Source organism: Acomys russatus, chromosome 15 (genome assembly GCF_903995435.1).
Source record: "Acomys russatus chromosome 15, mAcoRus1.1, whole genome shotgun sequence".
Taxonomy (NCBI): domain Eukaryota; kingdom Metazoa; phylum Chordata; class Mammalia; order Rodentia; family Muridae; genus Acomys; species Acomys russatus.
In genome coordinates, this window is record NC_067151.1 from 63,544,551 (window position 1) to 63,570,765 (window position 26,215).

At 48.9% G+C, this 26,215-nt stretch overlaps 2 protein-coding genes across 5 annotated transcripts; both read left to right on the plus strand.

Annotated features, from left to right (window-relative positions):
* The first annotated feature begins 10,126 nt into the window (after window positions 1-10,126).
* LOC127198953 (protein S100-A15A) lies at window positions 10,127-14,027 on the plus strand. Of its 4 annotated transcripts, none has more exons than XM_051156860.1 (4): window positions 10,127-10,205; window positions 10,342-10,396; window positions 11,500-11,675; window positions 13,773-14,027. In XM_051156860.1, exons 2-4 carry the CDS (start codon window positions 10,366-10,368, stop codon window positions 13,947-13,949), a joined length of 384 nt encoding a protein of 127 aa, XP_051012817.1. In that variant the 5' UTR covers window positions 10,127-10,205; window positions 10,342-10,365; the 3' UTR covers window positions 13,950-14,027. The 4 variants fall into 4 exon arrangements, with proteins under 4 accessions (XP_051012817.1, XP_051012818.1, XP_051012819.1 ...); XM_051156861.1 differs by having other exon boundaries at window positions 10,130-10,205; window positions 11,460-11,675; XM_051156862.1 differs by lacking the exon at window positions 10,127-10,205 and having other exon boundaries at window positions 10,255-10,396; window positions 11,460-11,675.
* Window positions 14,028-23,534: 9,507 nt separating this feature from the next.
* Window positions 23,535-24,645, plus strand: LOC127198955 (protein S100-A8-like). Its single transcript, XM_051156864.1, has 3 exons — window positions 23,535-23,653; window positions 24,141-24,302; window positions 24,451-24,645. The coding sequence occupies exons 2-3, from the start codon at window positions 24,162-24,164 to the stop codon at window positions 24,577-24,579; spliced, it is 270 nt and encodes an 89-aa protein (XP_051012821.1). The 5' UTR covers window positions 23,535-23,653; window positions 24,141-24,161; the 3' UTR covers window positions 24,580-24,645.
* The last annotated feature ends 1,570 nt before the right edge of the window (window positions 24,646-26,215 follow it).

Sequence of the window (26,215 nt, forward strand, 5' to 3'; positions counted from 1 at the left end):
GATGGGAGTCCGGTTGCGTGTTAGACAGAGGGATGGGGAGCCAGAGTACAAAGCAGGATGGGGCTTGGGAGGGGGATTAAAGGAAAGGCCTGGTACTCCTGGGTGTGAGACCTGCCTTGGAGCGTGGTTGACACAACCAGTGAAGCTCCATTGGTGAGAACTGACTTTCCCCCTCCCAGAACTTATCAATTGCAAGTGGCTTCATGGCTTGGGGTGGAACTCTTGTGTCTGCTTCTCCCTCTCAGCGCCGTGAGGCCCCGTGGAACCAGAGCTACAGCTGGTTGTGAGTCCCCACTCCAGTGCTGGGAATTGAACCCAGGTCCTCTGGACGAACAACCAGTGCTCTTAACCTCCGAGCCATCTCGCCAGCCTTTATTTTAGTTAAGTCCAGTCTGGCCTTGGGTTTGTGACCCTCCCGCTTCAGCCTGTAATACAGAGTGCTGGAATTAAAGGCGTGTGCCACTGCATCTGGAGGGATTTTTAAAAATTTAAATGTAGAGTCAGTCTCATGTGGCTCAAGTTGGTTTCAAACTCACCGTGCGGCTAAGGTTGGCCATGAGTTCCGGATTCTCATGCCTCAGTCTCTTGAGCACTGAACTTATGGGCATGTACTCCACGTCTAGCTGAGAGTTCCAGTTTCCTTTGGACATTTGGTGATCTGTCTGCCTCTGTTTCCTGACTGTTGGGATTATAGACATGAGCTCTGTGCCTAGTTTTAGAACTTTTTTTTTTTTTCACATTATATGATACAGAATGAAATACAATCCCGTTTTTTCCTCTATCTGGATAGTTATCCCAGGACCACTTAGGTGCTAGGTTATTCTTTCCCACGGCTCTGACCCCCCCTGCCTACCCCCCACCTCACCCACACCCTGGGCCTTCCTCTCTCACTGCTTGTTTCCATCTTTGTGTGGCTCCGTTTCTGCTGTGTATGGTTATTTCTGGCACCTCCGCTTTGCTCTGCCTTTCTGTCTTTGTGCCGTTACACAGTAAATCTGTGGTTCAGAGAGAGCCTCGTCTTGTTATTTTTCAGGATTATCCAGACTCTTCATATTCATTACAGAATCAGTGTGCTCTGTCAAGTTGATGTCTATGTGTTTTAATATTTCTTTAAGTTTACTTATTTTATGTGTGGGGGTATTTTTGCCTGCATGTATGTCTGTGCACCATGAGCACACCCGGTGCTCCAGGAGGCCAGAAGAGGGAGTCAGATCTTCTGGGACTGGAATTACAACTGGCTATGAGCTGCCTTGTGGGTGTTGGGTCCCTTGGAAGACCTACCGGTGCTCTTAACTGCTGATCCATCTCTCCAGCCCTTATTTTAATATGCTTGTCCTATGATTGTTAGTGTTATTAACATTTCTGTGCACCTGAGCCGGGCTGTGAGAGTGAAGGAGGTGGTCACATCGCTGTTAGCTGTCTGTGTTCTGGGAGTTCTAGGAATGGCTGGCGCCAAAGTCCTGGCTGCTGTTTTGATTAAGAATGAGAATGTGGCAAAGGACAGAGGGGATGTGAAATATGGGAGAAAATCTTGGATGAGCGATGACGATATTTGTGTGCTATGACAGCCGACTAGAGGAAGGGTAAATCTCTCAGGGGAAAAAAATTCTAGACTAGGCAGTGCACTGGTGAAATTCCTAGGTTGCGTGAGCCCTTTGAGAACCTCAGTTGCCACCGTAGTTAGATTTATGGCTCCTGATGTCTGTGATTGTGTGTAAATCCAGCTTAGCCGGTGACTGTGGGGGTGGGGGAGGAGCCCCAGTCTCAAGGGAGCCGGACCTGGCAGTTGGCAGCTCACCAGTAATTGCTGACCCTGTGATCACATCTTCATTAGCTCTTGGATGGTTGCTAGAGACAAAGTGCCGATGGGAGCTGCACTCGGTGGACGGGGCTTGGGAGACTTTTGTCTAGAAAATAGAGAAAATGGTTCATCTCTTCCACTGCAGAGTATTCAGAAACAGCCGCGGGTAATGTGAGGCAGTTATGCAAGGCCAGCACCTAGTAAACCCAAGTTAAGTGATCATTTCTAGCTCCCCTTGACAGACTCTGGGATAAGATGGGATATCCCTGTTGTAAGGCACGGTGGGAGAGCCCTGCTGTAAGGCACAGTGGTCCTGGACACCTATAACAGACATAACTGTGCCACGGCCACTGTTGGTACTGCTAGAACCACCCGTATCCGAAGCCCCGCGGGCGCCTCTCTGAGTTTTTTGACTTGTTGGCATTTTAGCCAGCCCTTCTCTCCCTTCTTTGTGTCATAGTGGTAACCTGTCATCCCCAGGCTTTGATCTCCAAGGAGCTAAGATGAGAGAGCTCTGTACCCTTTCATTTGTGGTCTTCAAATCCCCTGTGGTTAGAGATCTTCAGAGAGATTTGGGGGGTGCGGGGGGTGCGGCAGGGAGTCCCTCGGGGAGCTGAGTCAGGAAGTGGTGCCCTGCCCATGATGAACCATCAGGTGTGTCTGGTGTTTGCTCCCGAGGACTAGCCAGAGTGAGAGAAGAAATCTCAGGACCCTCGGAGAGGTCTAGTCTGAGCCTGTACTGAGAAGGCGAGAGATGGAGGAGGATTGTCACTCTAGGCCACCCACGGAGCTCTCCGCTATGGTGGGTGGTGCTGGATATCAAGCCCCTGTTAGGGTAGCATTGGGATGGGGAGAGAGGCAGCTGCAGAGGTAAGGAAGGCTTGGGTAGGGCCTGGGTGGGGGTCAGGGTGTGGGCAGGGAGAGGCCAGGACTGGGAGTACATGGTACATCCTGAGCTCAGACTGTAAGGGCATAGACTGTTGCTTTACTTCTGTGCCAACATCCAAGTGTGAAACCTTCCCAGGCACTTTCCAAGTCAGGCCACACCTGGGCAAGGCAGGTGGGTAAGAGGTAGTTGAGAGCTGGGGTGCGAACACTCCGATTCCCAGGGTGAGGGGCTTTAAGGGAGTGCTCAGCCTGGCAGTGCTTACTCTGGTGTCTTCCCTGTGCCACAAAGTTGAGGATGGTGCCCATCATCTCTGAGGACCCCCATCCAACTTCCCCTTCTAAGTCTTTGCCAGGTCCCTGCTCTAAGTGGGGTTGTCATGTAATTATCACCAAATGTCAGCCGATAACTTAATGACTTAGTTAGTTCAGAAGAAAGCCGCTCTGAGTTTGTTGTGGGGTATAAGTTCTGTGCTAGATGCTGGTGACACAGCTGAGCACAAACAAACAATTTTCCCCTCTTTTCTGAGACAGGGTTTCTCTTGTGTGGCTGTCCTGGACTCACTTTATAAGGCTGAACTTCATCAGGGGCCACTGATACAGCCAGCTCCCTGCAGCTTTGGCCTGCTTCATGTGGGTACGACACACTTACCAATCTGTGCTTAGCATTTCTAGTGACCAAGTTTTGTACCTCCCAGGAGATTTTATTTGGAGCAGAAGGTTCTTGTCCTGACTCAGTTTAGCACTTGGATGACCAAATGGGTGAGGGAACGCCAACTTTCTAGAATCTTTGATCCTGCAAAGCAGCACGGTTTTATTTGACCATTTATCTGACCGAAAGATTTCTACATATTTGTCCTGACAGCTAGTCACAACGACCCTGTAATTACTGTTTGATGAGCCCAAAGGTCAGGAGTCGCACCTTACCGTCATGCGGCCTTAGTTCTCATAATCCTGACAGTTTGCTTCTGTTCTCATGTTGGGGAGAGAGATGCTGACACGTGCGGAGTTAAGCAAACTTTGCAGGTTCACGCGGCAAACAGCAGGAAACCCCTACTTCAAATCGATACTCCTGCCTCTTAAGCTAAAGGCACCTGGAGCACATCAGCAGCTGCCCCTCTGGAGACTCACAGTGCAGGGAAAGAGGCAGCAGCAGCAGCAGCAGGTCAGTGCAGTGTATGGTCGGTACACACAAGGTTCTTACGGAGGGGAAGAGAGCACGGGTGGCTCCCTCCCCCTACTCCCCACTGTCTGGATTCAGGGATGGAAGGAACACTAAGGAACTGAGTCTGGATCAAGTAGTTTAACTCTACTCAAAGTCACCTGGGTAGGAGTTGGTTGTCATGGTTCTAGAACCCTGATGTGCCACTACCATGTTGTAGAAAAGGCTGGTGCCAGTTGGGGAAGGAGGAAAGAGTGGTCAGTGGGGAGTCGGTGGGAGGGAAGTGGGGGGGGGTGAATAATTGAAATGGGACCCTTTCCTGTTACTCTGTGCCTGATAGTCCCCATGCGGCACAAGAGAGTTCAGGGTTCATTTGGTGACCAGCCCTTCAGGCATTTTGGGGTTCCATTGAGCTATGACGCTGTTTTCCCTAGGTAGAGCCCTCTGTCTCAATCCGCCTTATTCCCTGAACTTTCTCCCCAGCTGATCCCCCATTGTAACCAAAGGCCTCTGCTTCTTTCTCTCTATTTCTTCCCATGATGGAAACTTCATTTGGTGTCAATAGGCTATAAATAACCTGAATGATGAAAGTTAAAATTGAGATAGTTGACTGTAGCTGGGCACGGTGGTGCACACCTTTAATCCCAGCAGTTAGGGAGGCAGAGGCAGGCAGAGTGAGTCCTGGAGAGCCAAGGCTACACAGAGGAACCCTGTCTTGCAAAAAGAAAACGGAAAAAGAAATAGTTGAATGTTATTGAATCTATACCATGGACATCATGAGATTAGTTTTTTTCCCCCTGGCATATACAAATTTCTTTTTTACTTAGTTTTAAAATGCAAGCTGGTGAACTTTATGATGACATTTTCCTACATGTATGTCACTATACTTTTCTAACACTCTCTCAATGTCTTCTTTTTCCTGGTCATTTTTACCCTCTTCCATTAGTACCACTCCTCCCCCAAACAGTCGATCTTCCTTCTATTTGCACATCCTCCTGATAGGAGAGGACACTTGCAGCATTTATCTTTCTGAGTCTGGATTATTTTGCTTAGCACAATGATGTCGAGGGCTGTTCATTTTCCTGCAAATGACATATTTCATTTCTTCCTTTATGGATACATAAGACTCCACTGTGTATAGAGGCCATATTTTGTCTTCTTGGTTGTGAGCTTAGCCTTTAACGGATGAGCCCTCGCTCCAGCCCTGTGGGCCATATTCTCTTTGCCTATTCATCCACCTCTGGCCATTGATGGGCATCCAGACTGGTTCTATGTGTTGTTGGTTATTGTGTGTAGTGGTTTAGGACACATGGATGTGTGGGTATCACTGTGGCATGCGAATTCAAATTCTGTTAGGTATATTCCCAGAAGTAGGAGAGCTGGGCCGTATGGTAGTTCTATTTGTACGTGCTTGAAAAGTCTTCCTGGTGACTTACATAATGGATATTCTAATTTAAATTTCCACCAGCAGTATGTCAGAGTTCCTTCCCTCAGCATCATTATCAGCATTTATTGCTGTTTATTTGATGGTAGCCATTCTGACTGGGGTGAGATACAATATCAATTTTCTTTTGATTGATTTTTTAAAAAATAATGGCTAAGGATGTTAAACATGTTTTTTCTTTCTTTCTTTTTTTTCTGAGACAGGGTTTCTGAGTGTAGCCTTAACTGTCCTGGAACTCACTCTGTAGACCTGGCTGGCCTTGAACTCACAGAGATCCACCTGCCTCTGCCTCCCAAGTGCTGGGACCAAAGGTGTGCGCCACCACTGTCCAACATGTTTCCGTATTATTACCAGCCCTTTATCATCCTCCTGAGAAACATTTGTCTGGCAGATTTTATTGATGAGATGAATTGGGTTTTGAATATTTTAGTTTGGGTTCTTTATTATCTTACATATTAATGCGATGTCCGCTGTATAGACGACAAAGGTTTTTCTCCTGTATCTTAGACTATCTCTTCACTATTCCATTGCCCCTTTGCTGGGCAGGTAGAGTCTAGACGGCCTCATTTCTGACTTCTTGCTGTTGTGTCATGAGCTACCAGAGTCCTTTCCAGAATGTTCTTGCCTGGTGTTTCCCTCTGTGTGTTTCTCGTGCAGTTTCAAGTCCAAGGTTTCCAGTATTACATTGATGTTGTCGGCTCACTTTATAACTGACTGTTACAAAAGACAAGCCATGTGGACCTATGCGAATCTACTCATTGCTTTTGGTAGGATGGGCCTTTTCACCATCATCCTCCCAACCCACGAGCATGAGAGGTCTTTCCGGCTCCTGAGATCTTTCCAGATTTCTTTCTCTGGTATTTTAAGGTTTTTATTGTACAGATCTTTCATTTTCTTGGCTAGTTTTACTTCAAGACATTTTTAAGGCCGTTGGTGTTCAGAGTTATTGAAAAATATGTATGGATTTTTTTGTTGTTTTGTTGATTTTTATGGCATTTCCTCAAATTGCCTTTGACTCCTATGCTAACTTGTTTACTTGTTCCCTTGTGACCTCTTGTCTGTGTTTGTTTTCTTCAGGTTGAAGTGTTCCTCCTGGTAGCCTCTGCAGAGCTGGCTTTACAAGTCACAGACCTCTTTAACCTGTTTTATCATGAGTTACATTTTACTTTTCTTCAGTTGTAAAGTATACTTGACCTTTTTCTCTTGCAGCTTCCAATGCCCTCCCCCCTTTTTTTCATTCTGTGTTTTAATATTTTAAATACGGCATAGTATGAAAAACTATGTGGTCTTACCTGTTTGCTGTTCCGTAGACTTCTTGCACCTGAATGGGCGTCTCTTTCTCCAGGCTTGAGAACTTTCTTCTATGAGTTACTGGACACATTTTCTATGCCTTTGCTATGCTGTTTCCCCCTTTCTATGCCTGTAATTCAGAGGTGAGATTTTTTTTTTCATGGTGACCCCAAACCCTCCCATGTTCTTTTACTGTTTCTTTTAGATCAATACATTGTTATTTAATTTTAAGTTAGTACACAAAGTACTAGGCTTCTTCATGGAATGTTCATACACACTTGACTCTTTTAAAATGTTTTGAGAACTGCACCTCCATCCCTGCCCCCACCTTCCCTCTTCCTCCTTCAAGGCTAACGGTCTCATCTGTAATTACTATGTTACATGTACACATGCGTAAGTGTGTCCCCAGTGATCTAATTCCTCTGTGTGTCTTCCACCCTTGGCTCTGTTTTGTGAGGCTGTTGGTGAGGCTTTCTGCCGAGGCTTTCACTCGACTTGTTGAGTTTTTCCATTTCCAGCATCGCTTCAGTTTGGGTTTTCTTAAAAATTGCAAACTTCATTTTCGTGGATTGACTTCCTTATTTTATTCTTATCTCTTTGTTTTCATTGTCTGGAAATTCCCCCTGGGTCATTTTCATTAGGGTCCATTTCTATGGTATTTTTATTTTTTTTGAGGAGATTTTGTGTGTGCGGGCGTGTGCATGTGCGTGTGTGTGTGTGTGTGTGTGTGTGTGTGTGTGTGTGTGTGTGTGAGAGAGAGAGAGAGAGAGAGAGAGAGAGAGAGAGAGAGAGAGAGAGAGAGAGAGAAGAGGGGGGAGGATGTGTGTGTACGTTTTCACTTATGAGTTGGGGTTTTTATACATTTGGTTTTAGTTCTTGGTTGAGTTTTGTTTTTGTTTTTGTTCTACTCACTGTCTTTTCATTAGAGGTTACAATAGTCAGGGTAGGGCTAATTCACAGTGAAGTTAGGGTACAGATTTCTTCTGCCTAGTATTTGGGGCTCCAGCCTCTATCCCAAGACAAGCTGCTAGAGCCCATCTGCCATAGTCGCCAGCGGCTTGAAACAATTTTTCCCAGGAGTGGGGCTGATCCTGGGTCTAAATGTCACAAGGACAACTGAAGGGCCCCAGGCAGGCAGCTTACAGAGCTCTGGGGCTCTGGGTCATGTGTGGTGGCTGCGGAGTCCCTGGTGGGAGGGGGATGGGATATGGTGAGCTCCTCAGTGAGGCCAGAAGCAGGCAGTGGTCCCTGAGAGCATCCTGAAGCTTGGGTGAGCTGAGTGGATGGGTCCAGGAAGGAGGAGCCGGCAGTATAACCTGGGTATCTGAGTCACTTTTGGTGCAGAGTGGGAGAATTATGAGGTCAGGGAGGAGGTGCGGAGTCTCTGGTGGGAGTGGGCTTTGATTAGGGAGGAAGCTGGGTCAGGAGGAGGCAAATAGGGAGTCCCTGGTCAAAGTGAGCTGTGGTCAGAAAGGGAGGCTGGTCAGGGAGGAGGTGCAGGGTCCCCGGCGGGGTGGTGGTGGTGGGGGGGTGCAGATGGGCTGTGGTCAGCGGGGAGGCAGGTCAGGAGGTGGTGCAGGGTCCCTGGCAGGGGTGGGCTGTGGTCAGTGGGGAGGCAGGTCAGGAGGTGGTGCAGGGTCCCTGGTGGGGGTGGGCTGTGGTCAGCAGGAAGGCAGGTCAGGAGGTGGTGCAGGGTCCCTGGCGGGGGTGGGCTGTGGTCAGTGGGGAGGCAGGTCAGGAGGTGGTGCAGGGTCCCTGGCAGGGGTGGGCTGTGGTCAGTGGGGAGGCAGGTCAGGAGGTGGTGCAGGGTTCCTGGTGGGGGTGGGCTGTGGTCAGCGGGGAGGCAGGTCAGGAGTAGGTGCTGGTCTCCAGCAAGCAGGTGTTTGGTTATTGGATCTTCATTCCACAGGTGTTGGCTAGAGCGGAGACACAAAATGTTACAGAGTATTTGTCTAAGTACTAAAAGTGTTGACTGCGTGATTTTAAGGCTTTCATTTATCTGTGTTTGTAAATTATGGATATTACAGTGGTGTATGTTTTTAAAATTATTACTTAAAACTTCTAGTTAATCAATTTCTTGGGATAAATCTCTGGGGAAGGATGGGCGAATCAAAGATATTTAATAGAATTGTCTATGGTTCTAGTTTGGCATTTCCAAATACTTGAGAAAACTGAGCCCTTTTTAAATTTTTTAAGCGTAGAAACACAACAGGGGTTCGATAAACCGCTTATCTGTTGAGGAAACTTTCACTAGTGGAAGCAGACTGGAAAAGGTACTGGGTTAAGTCTTTGCTATTAGTAAGCTTGTCATTGTGCGATGGTTGTCACGGCGGTTCTGGTGCCATGATTGAACTCTGGGCCTCTGGAACCCGCGCTTTACTCCTGGGATGCCTTGCAAACTTGGAGTCGGTTGCTTGTTCTTTGGCGCCATCTTCTGGGAGACACGGTCATCAGCCTGCATGAGTCCAGCTGTGCTGAAGGCCTTGTGCTCCTCAGCCAGAAGCAGCCGCTGAGCTTGGGATGAGGCAGAGAAGAAAAGTTAACTTGTCCCTTGATAGTTAGGTAGCACTTGTGGAGGGTCCACCTCTGCAGGTCTGGACTACTTCTTGATAAAGCTAGTTCCAGTCAGCTATTTCCTGATGGTCCAAACAGACCCTAGCACTTTTCTTTGACTTCCATACATCCCCCCCAGACCACTTAAGCAAATCTCTTAGTTCTTTCCACATAGAAACTCAGGTTTCGCTACCAAGAAGAGACTTGATACCCTATGAGCATATACAGGGGGAGGAGGCCCTCCTCAGTCACAGTCATAGGGGAGGGGAGTAAGGGGGAAATGGGAGGGAGTGAGGAATGGGAGGATACAAGGGATGGGATAACAATTGAGATGTAATATGAATAAATTAATAAAATATATTAAAAAAAAGGAACTCAGGTTTCAGCACTGGCTACGTGTACAGGGCCTTTACCTCTCATCTGCCTCCGCCTGGAGCTTTGCTCTTTTAAACACTCATGTGTACCTTGTCAACTCCATGCCCAGAGCAGGCCATGCTGTTCCATGCCTCCAAACCTTTGCTTATGCATTCCCTCTGCCTAGAGCTCCTCTTTTCCCCACAGTAACTCAGACTTTCTTTTCACTACTCAAATAGCACTTCTCTCAGTAAGTCTTCCTCAAAAAAAAAAATCTTTTTTCTTTCTGGGAGAAGGTGGCCCTTGGTGGGTGCCTCGATTGTCCTATACTTGCCCAGAGCACATGGTGACCATGTCTAACTGTCAGTCCTCTTGTTCAGCCTCGCCCTGTGAACTAGCTGGCTCAGTGTCTTATTCATATTACCTAGCAGAGGGCCTGGCATGCTGCTAGTACTCACGAAATATTTGTTGAGTGAGTAGGTGAATGTGATTCATTATTTTGGGTTTTGGAGGTACACTAATTGAGGGAGGGTGTCTAAGGAAGCTGTTTTTAAGTGTGGCCCTGACGGGGGGGGGTAGGGAGGGGGAGTTGGTGAGCTCTGATTGGAGGCACTGGATGGATAATGAGACCTTTGTGATTCTTAGGTTTTTCAGATCCTGGAGGTCGGCTCCTAGAACCAGGAGTGTGCTGATGTCATCCAAGGGATGCAGTAAAGGTTTGGTCCTGATGCAGAAAAACCTGTAGAGAGCCACACACTGGCTCTCCTAAAGGAATGGGCTGGGAGTGGGCAGGGTGTCCAGCATGGTGGGAGTTCCCCAGCTCAAAAAAGCTGCCTTCTGTCTGATTTCCAGGACCACGAGGAGGCTAGGCTGTGGATGCTGAGCAGCTGTGCACCAAGGACAACAGGTCAGTGCCTCCAAGACAATCCCAGGGTGGGGGGGGTGAGGATGGGGGGGGGCGTGGGCTGCACTGGCTGTGTGCAGCTCTTAGAGAGCTGAGATCCTCAGCTTGCCTGTTATGGAGAGCAGTGTGGACAAGTGTTCCAGGAATGGAACTGGGCCCCCAAAGTGGCTTAGAATCCCAGAGGACAAGCGTGTCTTCGGGCTTGTCCACAAATGCAAGGGTTTGAGGCCAAGCCCAGGTGTAGCTGCTGTGTTCCCTAACCTCTTTGGATTGCATTTTCCCTTCAAGAGGATGGGGCAGTGATGCTCAGCTCCCCAGGGCCCTGCGTGGGTTAAACAGGATCACAATACTTTGCTTGGAAGATGTGGGATGCGTGACTGTTATGATTGTTTGCACAGGGCATAGGGAAGGCAGCTGCTTCCTGTCACCTCTACCTATGTAGGAAGAATGGAGTGAGGGCCACGGGCATCAGATGAACAGTGAAGAAGGCTGCGAGGAGGTCCCGGGATTATAGGGCTAAAGGGACCATGCTGGGGAGGGGTTGTCAATGCCTAGAGAAGATCATGCGTCAGATGGTGGTGGGGAAAAAGGCATCAGTGCCTGTGCTGTCTGTATACTCCTGTGAGAAAGAAAGCTCACGAAGAGCGTAGTGCCAGGTCTGAGTTCCTCTGCAGGAGAATTATCTTAATGCATTTAATGTCCCATAAAGTAGCTTACTGGAGGGGAAGAGATCTTGCCTTTTTGAGGATTTCAACAGTTTCACTGTAGGCAACCAAAGCAGTGCCTTGCTTCAAACCAGCTTTAGTCTGTTTTTTTTTTTTTTCCCTTCTCTTGACTCTCAGCAGCAAGGAGAGCACTCCTGGTCCGAGGGGTGACGGGGCTCACTCTGAGATCAGGTGGGCAAGCTTGTTGAGGGCAGAGACACTGAGCCCAGTTTGCACAGGACCACCAGGAGTGTGAGGAGGCTCCCTTCTGACACAGCACAGGAAAGTGGGCAGGATAGCAGATGTTTCCCTGAGCAAGAGTCCGTCTTGTTCTGCAGATTGGTTCTGCTCCCTACCCACAGGCTTCTCTTCTGGCATCTCTTCCCCTGCTCTGCACATCAGCCTGTACCCTTCTGGGCCCAGCGGTCATGCCAGACACACCAGTGGAGGACTCCCTCTTCCAGATCATACACTGCTTCCATCACTATGCTGCCCGGGAAGGGGACGTGGAGACCTTGTCCCTGGAGGAGTTGAAAGCTCTGCTCCTGGATAGTGTGCCTCGCTTCATGGGCACCTTGGTAGGCAGGGGCTGGGGGCAGGAGTGAGCGGGAGATGAAGAGAGGCCCCAAAGTGCTCGGAGAGTGCTGTCTGTGGGGCTGGAAGTGAGTGGTGAGGTGGTTAGGTGGTGGTTAGCTGACTCCCATGACAACCGTCTGTTCTTGGATGGGGGGTGGACGGATAAGGGAGGGTGTGCACAGGGTAGGGTTTGCTCTGTTTCCTGCCCGTCCCTCCTCTGAAGTCACCTGCTTGGTTTCGCTCCAGTTCTACTGAGTTTCACTCCATGAAGAGCTAATCTCTGAGACTACAGCCTGACACCACACCTGTTGATTCTTAGGCCTCCTGTGTCTCTTTAGCCTGGGCTCAAAGTTGTTCTCTGCTCACAGACTTCTGAGTCAGTTACACTGCCCCAAACTCAGACTCTCTGTGTGCCTTTGGAGCTGTGCTCCTTTCACAATGCCTCCGCTAGGAGCCTAGAGTGGGTAATTTAGGCTGCGGAGGCTGCCCTAGTCTGGTGGGCATGGGAAATATAACCTCTTCCACTTCCCATGCCTAGGGCTTCTTAAGAGCCGGATGGAGGCAGCCTCAGATCCTGGGCTTATAGAGCCTGCTCATCCACCCTGTCATTAGTCCTAATCCCCAGCTTCGTAGAGACTGTAGCACCAAAGGAAATGCAGACCGATGCTGTCTTCTGGGCATGTCCCAGGCTCTCTGAGGAAGCTAGGATCTCTAGAGGAAGTGAGGCTCAACTCAGTCCCATGAAATATCTCCTTTGCCCACTTTTAGGCTTTGAGAAAGAACAGAAAAGAAAACCTCATTTTTTTTCCTGGAATGTTCCTCCGAGGACCCACACGACAACTAGTGTGGAAGTCTCTCTTGCTAACTGTTTAAAGACAATTTAGAATCAAGATTGGGAATCCTCTCGCTTCTGGGGAGAACTCCTTGAGGCTGTCCTGGATTGCCCAGGCCCACGGTCATAGAGTCCATGGTCTGCCTTTGCTGCGGGAGTCTTGGGGACAGACACAAGGGCCGAGCTGGCAGACTTGATAAGGATGGGTATTGATGAGGGAGCTGGAGAGAGCCTGTCAGATACAGGAGGACTCGCACTGGTCTCTGGTTAGGCAGCCTCGCGGTGTGATGGGGATGAAGGATGGTGCAGCTGGCTGGTAAGGGGAGAAAAGCTGCTGATTTCTCTACAGGGATGAAGGCCTTCCCCCCAGGCCTGCAGGTACTCACAGACCGTCGCCTTCCTTCCCTCAGGTGCTTCCCAGATGCCCATTCTGAGCTTGAGCTTGCCCACATACACCAGGAAAATCTTGCTGAAACCTGCTTTTCCCGCCACTCCCTAGCTTTCTACCAAGTCTACCGGCCTTCATCTGTCTCGTATCGTCTCTGTAAACAAGAAACCCGGCTTTCCTCATACTCCCCCCTCCTTCTCAAATGACCCCTTCCTTTGCCATTTTGATCTTTAGCTTCATGGTCCTCTGCTTGAACATCTTGAACACCTCCAGTGGCCATTTCTCTGTCCTTCCCCACCCTCAGCACTCTATAGGTGGGTGAACCAGGTAGCGTTTCATAAGCAATGCCTAGGTAGGTAGCACAGCAGGCAGACATCTGCCCTGCTTGGAGAGGGTCCTGCAGTCACACTGGAGATGTGTGTGCACAGATGCAGGTCCATCTTCCCCTTAAGGAGCTCTCGGTATGGAGAAACAAGGCACCATCTTGCCTTCAGCACAGATTTTTCAAGGAGAGCTTGCCGAGCCGCTGGGAAGACAGCACAGACACTGACTGTATGCGAAGTGGTTCTGGGGACTCCAGGATGCTGGGAGCTTTTCAGGGATTGAAAGCTCTCCTTTGAAAGGGTGATTTTTTTGGTCCCTGTTTGTGCCCATGTCACTCTAGATCCGGTGCCCCAAGGTGTGCTCCAACAGCTGTGCCCCTTCAGCCTGATTTTGTAGCGTGTGGTGACCCTGTCATCGCTACTCTGTGTGAGGACTTGTTTCCCTGAATGGTCCTTGTAGGAGGACCACGCTCCTGTTGATCCCCTTCGCGCCCAGCAGGAGGAGTCTAGAGGTGCGATGGATGCTCAGGGTGTGGGTCCTCTCTGTATTCCCCAGGGCCGCAGGCAGCCGTACTACATCACAGAGCTGTTCCGGGCAGCGGACAGAAACAAGGACAACCAGATCTGCTTTGATGAGTTCCTGTACATCTTGGGCAAGCTGGTGAAGGACTATCACCTGCAGTTCCACCGGCAGCTGTGCGCACACTACTGCACCCAGCACAACCTCTACTAGAGGGAGAGCAGGCAGTCTCTCAGTGCCGAAGCCTGCCCCAGGAGGCCTGGCCTGGCCGCCAACAGCTTACAGAACCCAGCAGTGTGTTTCTTCTTAGGTTCGCACCTGCACGTACAAACAACATCACGAGCATTTCTGGGAAGAACTCAGGGCATGGTTCTGGGTATTGCTTAGTGTTCAGTAAAAGAAGTTTATCTTTACCATGGAGAGCATCGGAGAGCATTATTTTGGGCAGGAGGCATGACTCCTACCTTTAGTGTTGCCTTCCTTGAGGTGGGTAATACTGGCCTTGAATCCAAGGTGCCCTAATCCAACGCACAGGTTTCCTGCTAACAGAAATCTTACCTGAGGTATGAGATGGCTCGCCGTATGATCTCAGTCTGTAAGGAAGGGGTCTTCTCTGGGCCAGGGCCGCCTCTGACAAGGAAGTAAGACCTCCAGTGAGGTCCCTGATCCATCACTCCCTGTACATGCAGGATAGGAGGAGCGGAGCCACACGGACATTGGTGCACAGACGGAGTCCTTTTGTGAGTCTGTATGCACAGGGGGTTGGGAGGACAGGAGACGCCCAGGAGCAGGAAGGGGAGGATGAGGAGGTGTTTCAAGGAGACGTAGTAGTAGCGGAGACCCACGGGGTATGTCTCAGGACAGCAGAGAGTGCTCTGGAAACAAATGTCCAAGGGGGACACGTGAGCTTCGTTTACTCAGGTGGACATTGAGATTTAGATTTTTATCCTTGGCAATGGCGTAGTGGAATTTGGGCACCTTGGAGGATGGGTCAGAGATGGAGAACTCAGAGACTCTGAATTCTGGGCAGGTGCGGTGTGGACAGGTCGGTAGCTGCACATAGGGACAGAAGGAAGGGAAGAGGTAGGAGAGGAACGTAAATGTCAAAGTCCCAGACCTCAAGGACAGGTTGGGAGGGGTCCAGGGTGAGACCTGGGTATCTGCCGTTGGTGATCCTGTTGAAGATGATGCTGGTCGTTGACCTGGGCATGACCCGTGTCACCCTGGAAGCCAGTGTGCTAGGGAGTGCTGTCCACTGGCTTTTGTGTCTACTGAGTCAGAAAGGCAAGGCAAGTACCGACAAAGCCAGCAACCCAACCCCATGAAGCAGCAGACACTCATCTCGGGAAGGGTGATGAGCAGAAGACGGAAGTTGTCAGCCAGGGAAGACTTCCTGGAGGAAACAGGGCTTGGGTGTGGTTGCTACTAATATAACATGCTGATGACTGGTGTTTTTCTTGACTGAGCTATTCATGACTCAATGGGCCGAGTCCTGTGGTCCTTGCCCTACTGACTGGTCCCTGTTGCTGCCTGACTATGTCATTCTTCTTCTTCTTCCTGGAATCCCAGAGATCAGGGAAGAGTCCCTTGGGAGGGGGTTTCTTCCCTGACAGGCACTGTTGGTGGCCGTCTTGGTGGCCTGTCTTTTCTGAAGACTCTGGGTCCAGCAGGGGCACATCACATTGCTTTCCTCTGGGCAGATGCTTGGATCCCTTTCTCCTCAATGCCTAGTCCTGTCAAGGGCATTCCTCTATCTCTCTGCAACTGGCCTAGTGTCCTCACAGGATTGCCCCAGTAGGTGATTGAGGAAGGAAACCAGGAAGGGGACCCACGGAACTGAAATCCAGTGGCTTAGACCTACGCCCCTCCTATGACACATCTTGATTTAGTTCTCGTTCATATCAAAAGCCAACATCTTGGGTTACTCAACTGCTCTTCCTCGGGGTCCAGGCAGGTCACACTTGTCACGTTGAGACATGGTGGGCCGCACTGCCGTTTACAGTCACAGAAGCTCCAGCAACTCCAGCACTCCGCACCGACCCCAAACCCTTCCTGATGATTTCTCCACCAGTTCTGCTTCCTCAGGCCCCATTTCCTCAGACCCAGACTATTGGGACACAAACCTGGGGACTTCATTTTTTCCTGTAAACACAACCATGCCACTCTTGCTCTAGATTGCTCCATATTGTTAGGTAACTACAAATTCTGCCTTTCCTCCAACACACTTACTGACTTCCTGTTATTGAACTTGGAGGTCATAACCTGTGCTCTAAGTCAGGTCTGGCCACATATAACCAATAAGCCATTTAAAAGAGCAAAATCACAAATGGAAAGCAGAAATAAGAGATTTATTTACGCGGCTAAGCTGGGAAGAGGGACAAGGAGACCCAGTGAACCCTCCAAGTTCCTGAAGTAAGACTGAAATTTAATTAGAAGGCCAAGGCTACGCACTTCTAAGCAGTCCTAGTCAAGGTGTGGTCCTGCCCAAACATCAATGGTCTGGCTTCAGCCCATCCTGTAAGGCGGTCTGATAAGTTGTTAGAACGGTGTGACATCTCTTTTCCAGAGACAAGTCCCCCCTGGCTGATGCCTTTCCCTTGTTCCACCATGAGATCCTTGTTGGGGGGCACTTCCCATATCTTTGGGGGGGTCCATTGATTCAATAGTCTGATAGGTTGAAACCTACAAAATTTCTCTTTAGAATGTTTTCGTTTCTGCCAAGCCAGTCGTATTCTCAGCACACACATGTGACTCCTGCTGTCAGGAAAACCCTGCTTCCCACTTAGAGGGAATATTGTGTAGTGGTGAGAATTCATGGATCCACCCACCGCTCATCCTGCTGAGGGTGCTGGCAGGAAGTCCTTACTCATGGACGCCTTTAAGTTCAAGGAGCCCGAGGAAGGATGCTGACTGGCCCGTGTTCGTCAGGTTTTCTATCTCTCATATAGGGATAATTTTACCTGTAAAATTCACTCTACTCCCAGGAGTACCAAACAAACAGATGTAAACACAATCTGAAAAGCGAGGTGTTGTTTTAGGGTAAGGTGCTACATGCCAAATCATATAAAACAGTGCCTGATGGAGAATAGGTATGCACTATAAGCTTGTTATTGGTTGAAAGCTTTGTGGTGTAGTATTGAGGAGGATGTTTTGTCTTCCTAGGTAGAGGTCAACTTACTTCTTGTCATGGTGGATGTGTACCATTCCCTCTTACAAAAAAAAAAAAAAAAAAAAAAAGACTTAAGATGGCTGGATGTGTTAGCCATTGCGTTGGACAGTGGATAAGGGCTTGGGAGATGGATGGAGGGCAGGATGGAGACAGCAGTTGCTACCCTAGCTGGTGGTTAAAATGAGGGCACTCCAGGCTATGGAGGAAATAGATGATGTCACATCACACCCTAAGCCACCTCTGTCACAGTGTTTCGTGGAGGGCCCCAGTGACCTCTGTATAATAGGGGGTTGTAACAGCATCTACAATAACAATAACAGTTTGTACCCCAGGCCTGTGAGCTCCCCAGCCATGAGCCTTTGACTATGGTTACAATAACAGACATGAAATTACTTCTGTAACTTCAAACTCCAGCCAGAAAGTGGTTAGTTACTCAATAACAGTCGTGCCTGGAGACACTTCTTTTTTTTTTTTTTTTTTTTTTTTTGCAGTGAGCAGCAGCCAATGCAGAGATGCATAACTGGTCAAAATGCTGGGAATAAGAGACTGAATGCTAATTATTATCAGCGCCCAACCCCTCCCTAGGCTCAGGCGACAGGGAAGAAGAGAAGGCAGAAAGAGTCGGAGCATGCAGACTAGTTTTACAGGGCAACCTGTCACAAGCTAGAATAATTTTGCAAGAGGGAATCTCAGTTAGGAGAATACTGAGTGGCCTGACGGTCATTTTCTTGAGTGATGACTGATGTGGAGGGTCCAGCTCACTGGGTGCCACTCCTGAGCAGGTGGCTATGAAAGCAGCCCGAGCAAGCCATGGGGAGCAAGGCAGTGAGCAGCATTCCTCCATGGCGCCTGTTTCAGTTCCTGCCTCTAGGTTCCTGCCTTGACTCCCTGAATGAAGGACTACACGTGTGAAGCTGCTTTTGCTCGTGGTGTTTTGTCATAGCAGTATAGGCACTTACAAAACATGGAGGGTAGGGAGCAGTGCTGTGAAATGCTGTCACGGGACGTGACATGGGCAGCACAGTCGTGAACTCTCATAAGCTGTGGTCACCTCCATGAGACCCATCAAAGAGCAAGCCAGCTGAGGTTCCTGAACGGGCAGAGGAGATGCTTTCCAGCCCCTGCTCTTGACTGAGGAGCTATTATCAGTTAGTAGCTTCTCTGGAAGGGAGAATTATTGTGATCTGAGGCTGTGGCCATTGGTAGGTTTCCCACGCTCCACACTCTTGTACGTACGGGCGGCACTGATTGGACTTAGTGGGTTATGAAAAAAAGAGAAGACAGCATAGAGCTGGGAGGGGGAGGGTCCTTGAGATAAGGGGGGAGCTGGAGGGGTAAAATGGAGAATGTATATGATATTTCATCGTATATGTGTATGAACATCTCAAAGAATATAATGAAAAGAATGTTACTCTGTGGTAGGCTGACCACTCTGTGCATGGCCCCACATCCATGTATATATGGGCAGGACTGATTGGACTTAGTGAGTCAGTATGAGAAAAGATGGCATGGAGCTGGGAGGGGGTCATGGGAGGGATACAGGAGGAGCTGGAGTGGGGAGCAGGGAGCTAATGCGATCAAAATACATTGTATGGGTGGATAACATTCTCACATAATAAAGCCATCTGCTATTGGTTCCCATGAAGCATATTTTTCCTTTATTTTTATTTATTATTGTTTTTATATTTATTTATTTATTTGTTTATTTATTTATTTATTATGTATGCAGTGTTCTGCTTGCAAGCCAGAAGAGGGCACCCGATCTCATTATAGATGGGTGTGAGCCACCATGTGGTTGCTGGGAATTGAACTCAGGACCTTTGGAAGAACAGTCAGTACTCTTAACCTCTGAGCCGTCTCTCCAGCCCCTTATTATTGTTTTTAAATAAAAACTTTTATATAGTATATTTTGATGATGACCCTTTCCCCCAGAAGTCCTCCTCACTCACCCATCTTGATGTGAGAGTCCATCGTACACCTGCCAGAATGGCAGCTCACGCTGGTGGGGATGGGGATGAAGGGGAACACTCCTCCATTGCTGGTGGCAGTGCAAACTCACACAGCCGTTATAGAAATCCAGTTACAGCACTCTTGGTATATCAAAAGATGTCCCATTCTACCTCAGGGACATTTGCTCAAGCAGCCTTATTCATAATAGCCAGAAACTGGAAACAACTGGAACCTGGAAACTGAAGAATGGATAAAGAAAATGGTGTGGTTACGCAACGGAGAACCACTCATCTGTTAGAAAAAAAATGACATCATACCATTTACAGGCAAATAGATGGAACTAGAGAAAAATCATCCTGAGAGAGATGACCTAGATCCAGAAGGACAAATGTGATATGTGCTCACTTATAAGTGGATATTAATTGTTAAATAAAGGATAATCACATTATAATCCACAGACCCAGAGAAGTTAGATAAAGATGAGAGGTCTAGAGGGGAATGCATGGATTTCCCTGTGAGGGGAAATAAAATAGACTTTGTGGGTGGAGGGGGGGACAGGGGTTTGGGGGGATGACATAGCAATTGGAGGGATCAGGTGGAGGAGGGGATGGTGGAGGGATAGAGTGCAGGGAGAGGTGACTGAAATAGGTGGAAAGTTAGAGGGTGATATGGAAACCTTGTGTAGTGGAACTTCCTGGAGCCTATGAGGTTGACCCTAGTGAGGACTCCTAGTAATGGAGGATGTGGAGCCTGAATCAGCCAGATGCCCCCCCCCAACCCCCAGTGGTGGGACTGCAGCACTAACCAGCCAAAATATTTGGGGACCCACAACCTGCTCTGCTTGAAAGATGTGCAATGGGGCAATGGTGGCTCAGAACTTGAGGGAGTGACCAGCCAATGACTGGTCTAACCTGAGGCCCACACCACAAGAGGGAGCCCCAGCTCAACACAGCCTAGATGGCCAGGATCTGGAAGCCGCCGGCTCAGAGATCTAGGGTAGAACCAAACACCACTGACCAAAACCAAACCAAACCAACCCAGCTCAAACCAAACCAAACCAACCAACCAACCAACCAACCAACCAACCAACCAACTAACCAACCAACCAAAATAAAAGCACCCCCCCCCCCAGGAAAAAGCCTCAATGAAATGATTCCTAATGGTATTCTGATATACTCACAGGCAGGTGCCTAGCCCAGGCAGGTGCCTAGCCCAGTCATTATCAGAGAGGCTTCCTCCAACAGTTCATTGGAGCGGATACAGAGACCCACAGCCAAACACTAGGCAGAGCTCAGGGAACCCCACAGAAGAAGGAGAGGAAGGATGGTAGGAGCCAGAAGGGCTGAGGACATGACGAGGGCATGACCCACAGTCAACTAAGCAGGGCTCATGGGGGCTCACAGAGACTGAAGTAGCACTCACGGAGCCTGCATGGGTCTGGGCCAGGCATTCTACTCTCTGCATTATGCTGGCTGTGGTTCTATTTTTCTTTTTCTTTTTCTTTTTTTTTATTAATTTATTCTTGTTACATCTCAATGTTTATCCCATCCCTTGTATCCTCCCATTCCTCCTCCTCCCCCATTTTCCCATTATTCCCCTCCCCTATGACTGTTCCTGAGGGGGATTACCTCCCCCTGTATATTCTCATAGGGTATCAAGTCTCTTCTTGGCTACCTGCTGTCCTTCCTCTGAGTGCCACCAGGTCTCCCCCTCCAGGGGACATGGTCAAATGTGAGGCACCAGAGTACGTGAGAAAGTCATATCACACTCTCCACTCAACTGTGGAGAATATTCTGACCATTGGCTAGATCTGGGAAGGGGTTTAAAGTTTACCTCCTGTATTGTCCTTGGCTGGTGCCTTAATTTGAGCGGGACCCCTGGGCCCAAATCTGCCTATCATATTGTTCTACTTGTAGATTTCTAGGACCCTCTGCATCCTTTTATTTTGCTATTCTCCCATGCGTCTCTCATTTAGAGTCCCAATAGGATGCCCTCCCCTCTGTCCCAGTTTCCTGGTAAGTGAAGGCTTTCGTGGTCTATTTTTCTTCTAGACAAGGTTTCTGCCCTAGGCTCACGTTGTAGATCAGAATGGCCTTGGACTCACAGAGATCTGCCTGCCTCTGCCTTCCCGAGTGCTGGGATAATAGCTCCTGGCTCAGGCTGTGGTTCCTTAGCTTCGTGTATTTTGTTGGACTCCTGACAATGGGAATAGGGGTGTTCTCTGACTCTTTTGCCTGCTCATGGAACCTTTTTTCTCCTACTGAATTGCCTTGTCCAGCTTTGCTATGAGGGTCTATGCCTAGTTTTATTGCATCTTTTTATGCCGAGTTTGGTTGGTATCCCTGGGAGACCTGTCCCTCCCTCCCTCCCTCCCTCTCTCCCTCCCTCCCTCCCTCCCTCCTTCCCTTTCCTTCCTTCCTCCCTTCCTTCCTTCTTCCTTCTCTCTCTCTCTCTCTCTCTCTCTCTCTCTCTCTCTCTCTCTCTCTCTCTCACACACACACACACACACACACACACACACACAGAGTTTCTCTGTGTAGCCTTGGCTGTCCTGGACTCACTTTGTAGACCAGGCTGGCCTCGAACTCACAGGGATCCACCTGCTTCTGCCTCCTGAGTGCTGGGATTACAGGCATGTGCCAGCACACCTGCCTAGGCCTGCTGGTTTCTGAAGGGAGGCCTGAATCTGGGAGAGAGGAAGTTGGGGGGGGTTACTGGGAGGAGGGGAAGGAAGGAAGGCTATGGTTGGGACCTATTGTATGAGAAAGAAAAAAATCTGAACAGTTTAAAACCCAAAACAAACCCAAACAAGCAACAGACCAACGAAACAAATAAAATGACACAAAAGTCTGCAAAAACCACCAGTGAGTTCATTCCGTGTTGGCCAGCCGCTCCTGGGCACGGGGCCTGCCCTGAAGTGTGATTGAGATCCCACTGGAGAAAACCGATTTCCCCTTCGCCAGCAGGTGTGGACTGCAGATAACTTCTGGATTAGGTGTGGGGAGTCTGTGTCCTGTCCCCTGTTCAGCCCCAGGACCATCTGCTTTACCCTGTGCAGGCCCCGTGAGTGCTGCCACAGTCTCTGTGGGCTTGTATGTGCATCAGTCCTCTCACGTCTGGAAGACACTGTTTCCTTGCAGTTGTCCATCCCCTCTGGCTCTTAAAATAGCCCTGCCTCCTCTTAGGACCGAGTCTGAAGTACATTTTATACAGGTACAGGCATTAGAAAATTGTAAAAACCTGAGGGTGCTCAGTTACACGTGACAACGCCCAGTTTTCCACCTTCCCTTCTCCAGACGTGCTCAGTTACACGTGACGATGTTTATTTCTCCACCCACCCTTCTCCAGACACACGCCCAGGTGCGTTCTCTGCACTCACACGGCAGATTGCCTCAGCTCCTGAACTAGTTTTCCTCTTGCAAAACTGACGGTGCATCCCATCAAGCTGCTGCTGTCCCTCCTCTTCCCGGCCCCTCTAACGCCTGCTCTGCTTTGGCTCCATCAATCTGACCACTGGAAATACTTTGTACCGATGAAGCCACGCATGATTTTCCCTTTCAGACCATCCATGTTCCACTATGTGTCAGAACTAATATTCCACTGTGTGCAAAGCACATTTGCTAGGCACTTATCCACTGACGCATGCCGCGGTTGGTTCTCCCTGATGCTTCCGTCATGAGTGTGACTGAAGAAGCATCTCTTTCCAGCCTTTTTTCCTATACGTTCACAAGTGGAACTGGTGGATCATATGGAAATCCTTTGGTGACCAAGGGGCAACCACCCACCACAATATTTTCACTGCAGTATCACTTTTTTACGCTGCTGTCACAGGACACAAGGCTTCTCTGTGCCACTTCAGCTAAAAGACCAAGGGGGTGGGGTGGGGCGTGCTTCCAGTTTCTCTTCCTCTGTGACAGCACCTGTGACTTTGCTGCTTCCATGTTTGTCATCCTAGCAGATATGGGATGGCATCCTGTGGTCTGCCTTGCACTTCTCTTCTGGTAAACGATGCTGAGCATCATTTCATGTGCTTATTGGCTGTTTGTGTAAAGGTATGGGGAAAAGTCTACTTAAATCCCCCCTTCACTTCCTTTTTGAGCTGATTTTTATTGTTGCTGTTGAATGGTGGGGGGCGGTTTCTAATATTTTAAATATGAATCCCTTATCGGGTACAAATACTTGCAAGTAATTTCTCCTTCTTCATGGAGCCAACCCTTGGGAAGACAGCTTTCCCCCCAAAACTCCACCTACCCATTCAAATAAGAACCCCATAGCAGGACTCCAAGCAGTACTAAAATCCAGTAGGTAGGACCAGTGCTAATGTTTCTGAGGTCTTTGGTACTTTGAGAACCTGGTGGGAGCTGTCTCTTCTATGCACCCACACTCACACGCAATACCCAGCCTTCGGTTCAGTTCAGAGGCACGTGGGACACAAAGGCAATGGAGCAGCAATGGCGATAAAGAGAGGGCTAAGATTGGGAGTCTGTCTAAACACAGGGGTGAGGTGCAGGGGCCCAGAAAGGACTTATCGCCATGCCCCATCCTAATTCTTCCTGCTGGGCACTCCTGTCTCCTAAATGTCTTTCACTTCCACAGACTCAGAAACACCTACTGATACTCAGTGATTGCCACATGGGCTTGGTTGGGAAACAAGAGGCTGTGTCAACTTCAACTCTGGAGGGGAAGAGGGCTGTCCTCATAGCCTGAGGCTGTGGGCAGCTGGCCAAGCTTTCTGCTATAAAAGCAGCCGGCACTTAGCTTCACATATCCTTTGCCAGCTCCGTCTCAGGGATATCGTGTAAGTAGAGCTGGGTGAGTCTATCTCCCACTGTAGGCTTTCCCGAGGGAGGGCTAGGGGATGGCGTAGCCTTCTCTGAGAGGGCAAGAAAGCTTGGGTAAGTTTGCAGCACAGATCAAATGCTTGAGGATGAAGGAAGTAGACCGAGGACGAGGGAGGAGTGGAGCCTTCTAGTAGTGTCTAGTAGAAGAGGGCAGTGAGTGTTTAGTGTGGAGATTTGGCTCCACTCATATGTGTGTATTTGTGTGTGTATATATGTGTATGTGTGTGTATGTGTGTATATGTGTGTGTGTGTGTACTGAAGTCCCTCCAATACTCCATCCTACCCTTCCCATCAGACATAGAGTCGTTTTCAGGATTTAGTTATCTGGGGGTACAGGACAGGCCAAAGCTACTTCTTGGGTCACAAACCTTCTGGATATCCACCCAGTTGCCACTCTGCCATGAGTACCTACAGCACCCATCCCTTTGCGGCTCTTCCCTTCAGGTGAGGAAATCTCCAGCTACCATGCTGACTGAACTAGAAAAGTCCTTCAGCAACTTGGTTGATGTCTACCACAAGTATTCCGAAGCGAAAGGGAACCACCATGCCCTGTACAGGGATGACCTGGACAAACTGCTCACCACTGAGTGTCCTCAGTACCTGAAGGTGAGGAGATGCTACATTCCTGGGGTTCTCCAAGGGTGCTGGGATCTGGTCCCCCAAGTGGCTCTCCGCACGGCTCTCCACAGGGAGTTGTTGCCTGCTCTTCTCTGGTATGTTCACCATATAACCCTGCCCCTACTCTTCTTGGCAGAATAAGGATGCCAAAAGCATTTTCGAAAGGTTGGATATCAACGAGGACAAGGCGATTAACTTCGAGGAGTTCATTGTGCTGGTGATAAAGATGGGCTTGGAAGTCCACAGAGCAGGCCACAAGGAGTAGAGGAGCTCCTGGCCTGGGGCTGGGCCCCTGGACATGTCTACAGAATAATAAAGTTGGCATACCTCATGTCTCTCTGAGTCTCTTGCCTTTCTCTGGGGGTGAAGGAAGGGATGGAAAACCAGGAAGAAGAAACCTGTCTCGTCTTAGATTCTACGGCTCTCCATCCTCTAGTCTCCCCCCATATCCCTCCCATGTCCCCCCTCCTGTGTCCCTCCAATCCCCTCCAGTGACTGCTCTTCTCCTCACCGTTCCCCAAATTGTTCTGAATCTCTTCTGGCCTCCGAGTTTTGAGCCAGTGGTTCTAGGATTTAAGGATTTTGAAAAGTCCATAACTTAGACCTGATAGTTTTACTGGTTTGTCCCAAATGGGAGATTTGGGAACAGAGGCATGTTAGTCAAACCCATGCTGTGTGACATAGCTCAGTTTCTAGTTGACTGTTTTAGATGTGGCTTTTTGTAAAGTAGTGGGATAGGTATGAAGGGTGTGCCTATGAGAGAGGAGGGGGGTGGAGAGGAGGAGAGAGGGAGAGGGAAGGGCATAGGGAGAGAGAGGGGGAGAGGGAGGAGGAGGGGGGGAAGAGAGGGATGGAGATGGGGATGGGGATGGGGACGGGGACGGGGACGGAGAGAGAAGTAATTTTCTGTCCTGTGGCAGGTGGATGACTCTTAGCCCCACCTTAAGAACTAGAGTCGTCCCATATAGCCCCACATCTTAGAGATCTCTTCATTTTCACTCCAAATGTCCAAACTCAGTTAAAGAATACAGGATTGTAAACACTTAAAGAAATGCTCAACCTCCTTAGTCATCAGGGAAATGCAAATCAAAACAACTCTGAGATTCCATCTTACACCCATCAGAATGGCTAAGATCAAAAACTCAAGCGACACCACATGCTAGCGAGGATGTGGGGAGAGAGGAACACTCCTTCATTGCTGGTGGGAATGTAAACTAGTACAGCCACTTTGGAAATCTATCTGGTGCTATCTCAGAAAAATGGGCATGGGGCTTCCTTAAGACCCAGCTATTCCACTCCTTGGAATATACCCGGAAGATGCTCCAGCACACAACAAGAAAATTTGCTCAACCATGTTCATAGCAGCCTTATTCATAATAGCCAGAACATGGAAACAGCCTAAGTGTCCCTCAGTAGAAGAGTGGATAAAGAAACTGTGGTACATATACACTATGGAATACTACTCAGCTATTAAAAGCAAGGAATTCCCGAAATTTGTGGATAAATGGATTGAGCTAGAAATGATCATAATGAGTGAGTTAACCCAGAAGCAGAAAGTCTTAAATGGTATATACTCACTTATATCTGCATACTAGCCCAAGGGGCATGTCCCACGAAAGCCTTCACTTACCAGGAAACTGGGACAGAGGGGAGAACATCCTATTGGGACTCTAAATGAGAGAAGCATGGGAGAATAGCAAAGTAGAAGGATCCAGAGGGTCCTAGAAACCTACAAGTAGAACATTGTGATAGGCAGATTTGGGCCCAGGGGCCCCTCTCAAACTAAGGCACCAGCCAAGGACAATACAGGAGGTAAACTTTAAACCCCTACCCAGATCTAGCCAATGGTCAGAACATTCTCCACAGTTGAGTGGAGAGTGTGATATGACTTTCTCACGTAC